The following is a 2891-nucleotide window of genomic DNA, read 5'->3' as shown; positions in this document are numbered from 1 at the left end:
ATAACACTTTTTATTACACTATTCTGCATAATGAGTATGCTTATTACTTTTAATACTTTTAGAACATTTTGCTTCTGTACTTTCACTTAACATTTGGAATTCAGGACTTCTACCTGTATGTAGTATTTCTACTTTTACTTAAGTAAAGGATCAGATGAACAGAAACTAGATCTCTTGTTGGTGAGTTTCACAGAGACCACAAGCTGCAGCATGTCTTCTTGGGATGTGCTTCTCCTCTGCAGGTAATGAGAATCCAGCACTTGATTCAGTTGATAAATTGTCTTCACATTGTATTAACACTGTAGAATTCTAAAACAGTAAATGTTATTCAAATGTCTCATACTAATACTAAAATAAAATAAAAATTCAGACTACAGCAGCTCATGGAAAAACACGAGATTTATTATTGGACAACTTTTCCTTAAAATGGACACACCAGACATTTATTTTAATCACAACATGAAAAGGCATTGGAGGACTCAATCACACGTGCACTGATTGATAAATGCTTGGTTCCCCTCCTTCACACACAAACACACACAGCTACACTAGTTCCCCTCCTTCACACACAAACACACACAGCTACACTAAACACAGACAATGCATAGATGACACTGGCAGGAAGACTTGATGAATCATTGGAAGAGTAGAGTGGGTGAGAGATTGTATGTATTATTATGTGTGTGTGTGTGTGTGTGTGTGTGTGTGTGTGGAGAATACATTAAAGAGGATCTGGCATGTAGTGTTTGCATAATGGGTCAGTTGGAAGGATTCTCCATCTGCAGGCTGAACAGCTGGCTTCTTTTTAAAATAGACGTTTCTCATAACTGTGGGAGAAAGAGGAGGAGTCAGTCAGCGAGGAAAAGATTACACAGTGATCCATGATGCTCCCTGAGGTTTCCTGTTAAGACAGACTGGAGGCGCTAAAGAGGAAGTTTAACTGAAAGTTTGTGTGGTTGGAGCGAGACATGAAACTTTTTAAGATGATGGAATATGAAACGGAACAAAACAACAAAGTTGTATCTACTTAGTTGAGTGGATCTGTGCTAAGAAAAGCCAGTTTGTGTTGCATTGTGTATGTGTACCTGTGCAGGCTGTGGACCCCACCCTCCATTTGGGCTGACGTTGTTCTCTTTTCAAATTTCAGATCTCCAGAGTACATCATGGCTCTGCCAGGCGGAAAGAAATTCCATTACACACACCAGACATCAAGGGGAAGAAATACAACACAAGATCTAGGAAAAGAATACAGCGAGACACATAACGCTGGGCAAGTACTAAGGCTAAAGCTGTGTCCCAAATCTATACTACATACTAATTATATACAGTATGTACTTGATACTAATCGTCATAGTTTACTGTTTTAGCAGTAAGTATACAGAAAAATCCTCGTACACGGTTTTAAATTAATTAATGGTTATGGCATATGTTATGAATTTTAAAATGACATGGCATTCTATACTATAACTTTTATCCCATTTCATGATATACTATACCATGATGTTTTTATGACATTTATGGTATACTGTAAAATAACTTTTAATGACTTATGGCATACTATGACTATGTCGAAATAGCCCTTTTGGCTTGTGTCCTTTATATTGCTCAATGTCAAGTATACTAACAGTATATTGAAACATACTCAGTGGCTACTTTATTAGGTACACCTGTAATATCTAACGGATTCCAATACAACTGTTCTCTACTAAGTCTACATTTATGTTAGTTAAATATGTATTACCATTTTGGGATCAATGTTAGTGGTGGTGTTGTTCTGGACTGTATTATATTCAGAGGTGTTTCCAATATTCTCCCCCTCGTGTAAGTTGATAGGGAGGACAAAATATTAGCAATACTGCTCAAAATAATGAAGTCCCATACATCTTTAACATTAACTACGACCTCAATAATAAACATTAACAACAATTTAACCAAAAAGTGAACATTATAAACATCATTAAAAGTAGAATTTATGGCTGTTGTATATTGTACAGGTGTACTAATAAGTGGACACTGAGTGCATGCTAACCATTTTTCTGACACTAGTTATTAGTCCACGGTATGAAGGTTGTATAACAATTAAATACTTCATTACATTAGAATTCCCCACTTTTCTGAAGAAGGTCTTGCATCACAGAGACAAATCCACTTATATATTTTACTATTCTGTGTGCACACATTTCCATAACGATTACTCTTTCTTCTGTGACCTTTGAGGGCTCAATCAAAGGCAGTTTTACATAATCTGTCTGCTGTGTGTTTTTACCTGAGTTGTGTGAGGCTCTTGGATCCGATGTCCTGACAGGAGTGCTGAATGCCAGCCAGCAGGTAGGGAACAAACTTGTGGATGGAGCCTTTGTCCTGCACCGCTCCAGAAACACCCTGAGCAACTTTAATCTTATCGCACTCACTGTGAGGAGAGAGGAAGAAGAAAAGGAGTGAGTGATATGATGGTGTTAGTGGCATAGAAAGTAGGGGAGTTTAAATTAATCAAATAATCGATGCATCGAATCGTGGACATGGACGATGCTGCACTGATAATCGGCCGGGCCATAATCGATTATTTCTGTTTACAATTTAATATATGGCTAACAACCTTTCTCTTTACATATTCTGGTATGTTTTGCACATTCAGGAAGTGCCATGTGCTCAGTGCTGTAGTTTTATGTATCCACTTTATTTAGTATTAGAGCACTGTAGAATGTTTTGTTTTTGAAGCTTGAAAAGCTATGAATAAAATATCCTATATGGCTTTAATAGAAAAATGTATTTGACGCATCGAAATATTGAATGGAAGACATGATAATCGTAATCGAATTGGGAGATCAGTGAAGATTCACACCTCTAATAGAAGGAGTACACACGGGTGGCAGTAGCTCAGTCTGTGGGGA

The 2891-nt window shown here is 37.2% G+C and overlaps 1 protein-coding gene across 1 annotated transcript in view; it reads right to left on the bottom strand.

Annotated features, from left to right (window-relative positions):
- Window positions 1–381: 381 nt before the first annotated feature.
- Window positions 382–2891, bottom strand: part of impdh2 (IMP (inosine 5'-monophosphate) dehydrogenase 2) — a 16262-nt gene continuing 13752 nt past the window's right edge. The window contains exons 12-14 of the mRNA XM_078254547.1: window positions 2267–2410; window positions 1086–1169; window positions 382–827 (exon numbers count right to left, since the gene is read on the bottom strand). Coding sequence (XP_078110673.1) covers window positions 806–827; window positions 1086–1169; window positions 2267–2410 — 250 coding nt within the window. The 3' untranslated portion in view covers window positions 382–805. The remainder of the gene's footprint in view (window positions 828–1085; window positions 1170–2266; window positions 2411–2891) is intronic.

Source organism: Sander vitreus, chromosome 7 (genome assembly GCF_031162955.1).
Source record: "Sander vitreus isolate 19-12246 chromosome 7, sanVit1, whole genome shotgun sequence".
Lineage (NCBI taxonomy): Eukaryota > Metazoa > Chordata > Actinopteri > Perciformes > Percidae > Sander > Sander vitreus.
Note: the sequence above shows the minus strand (reverse complement) of the source record. Positions and strands in the feature narration are given on the sequence as shown.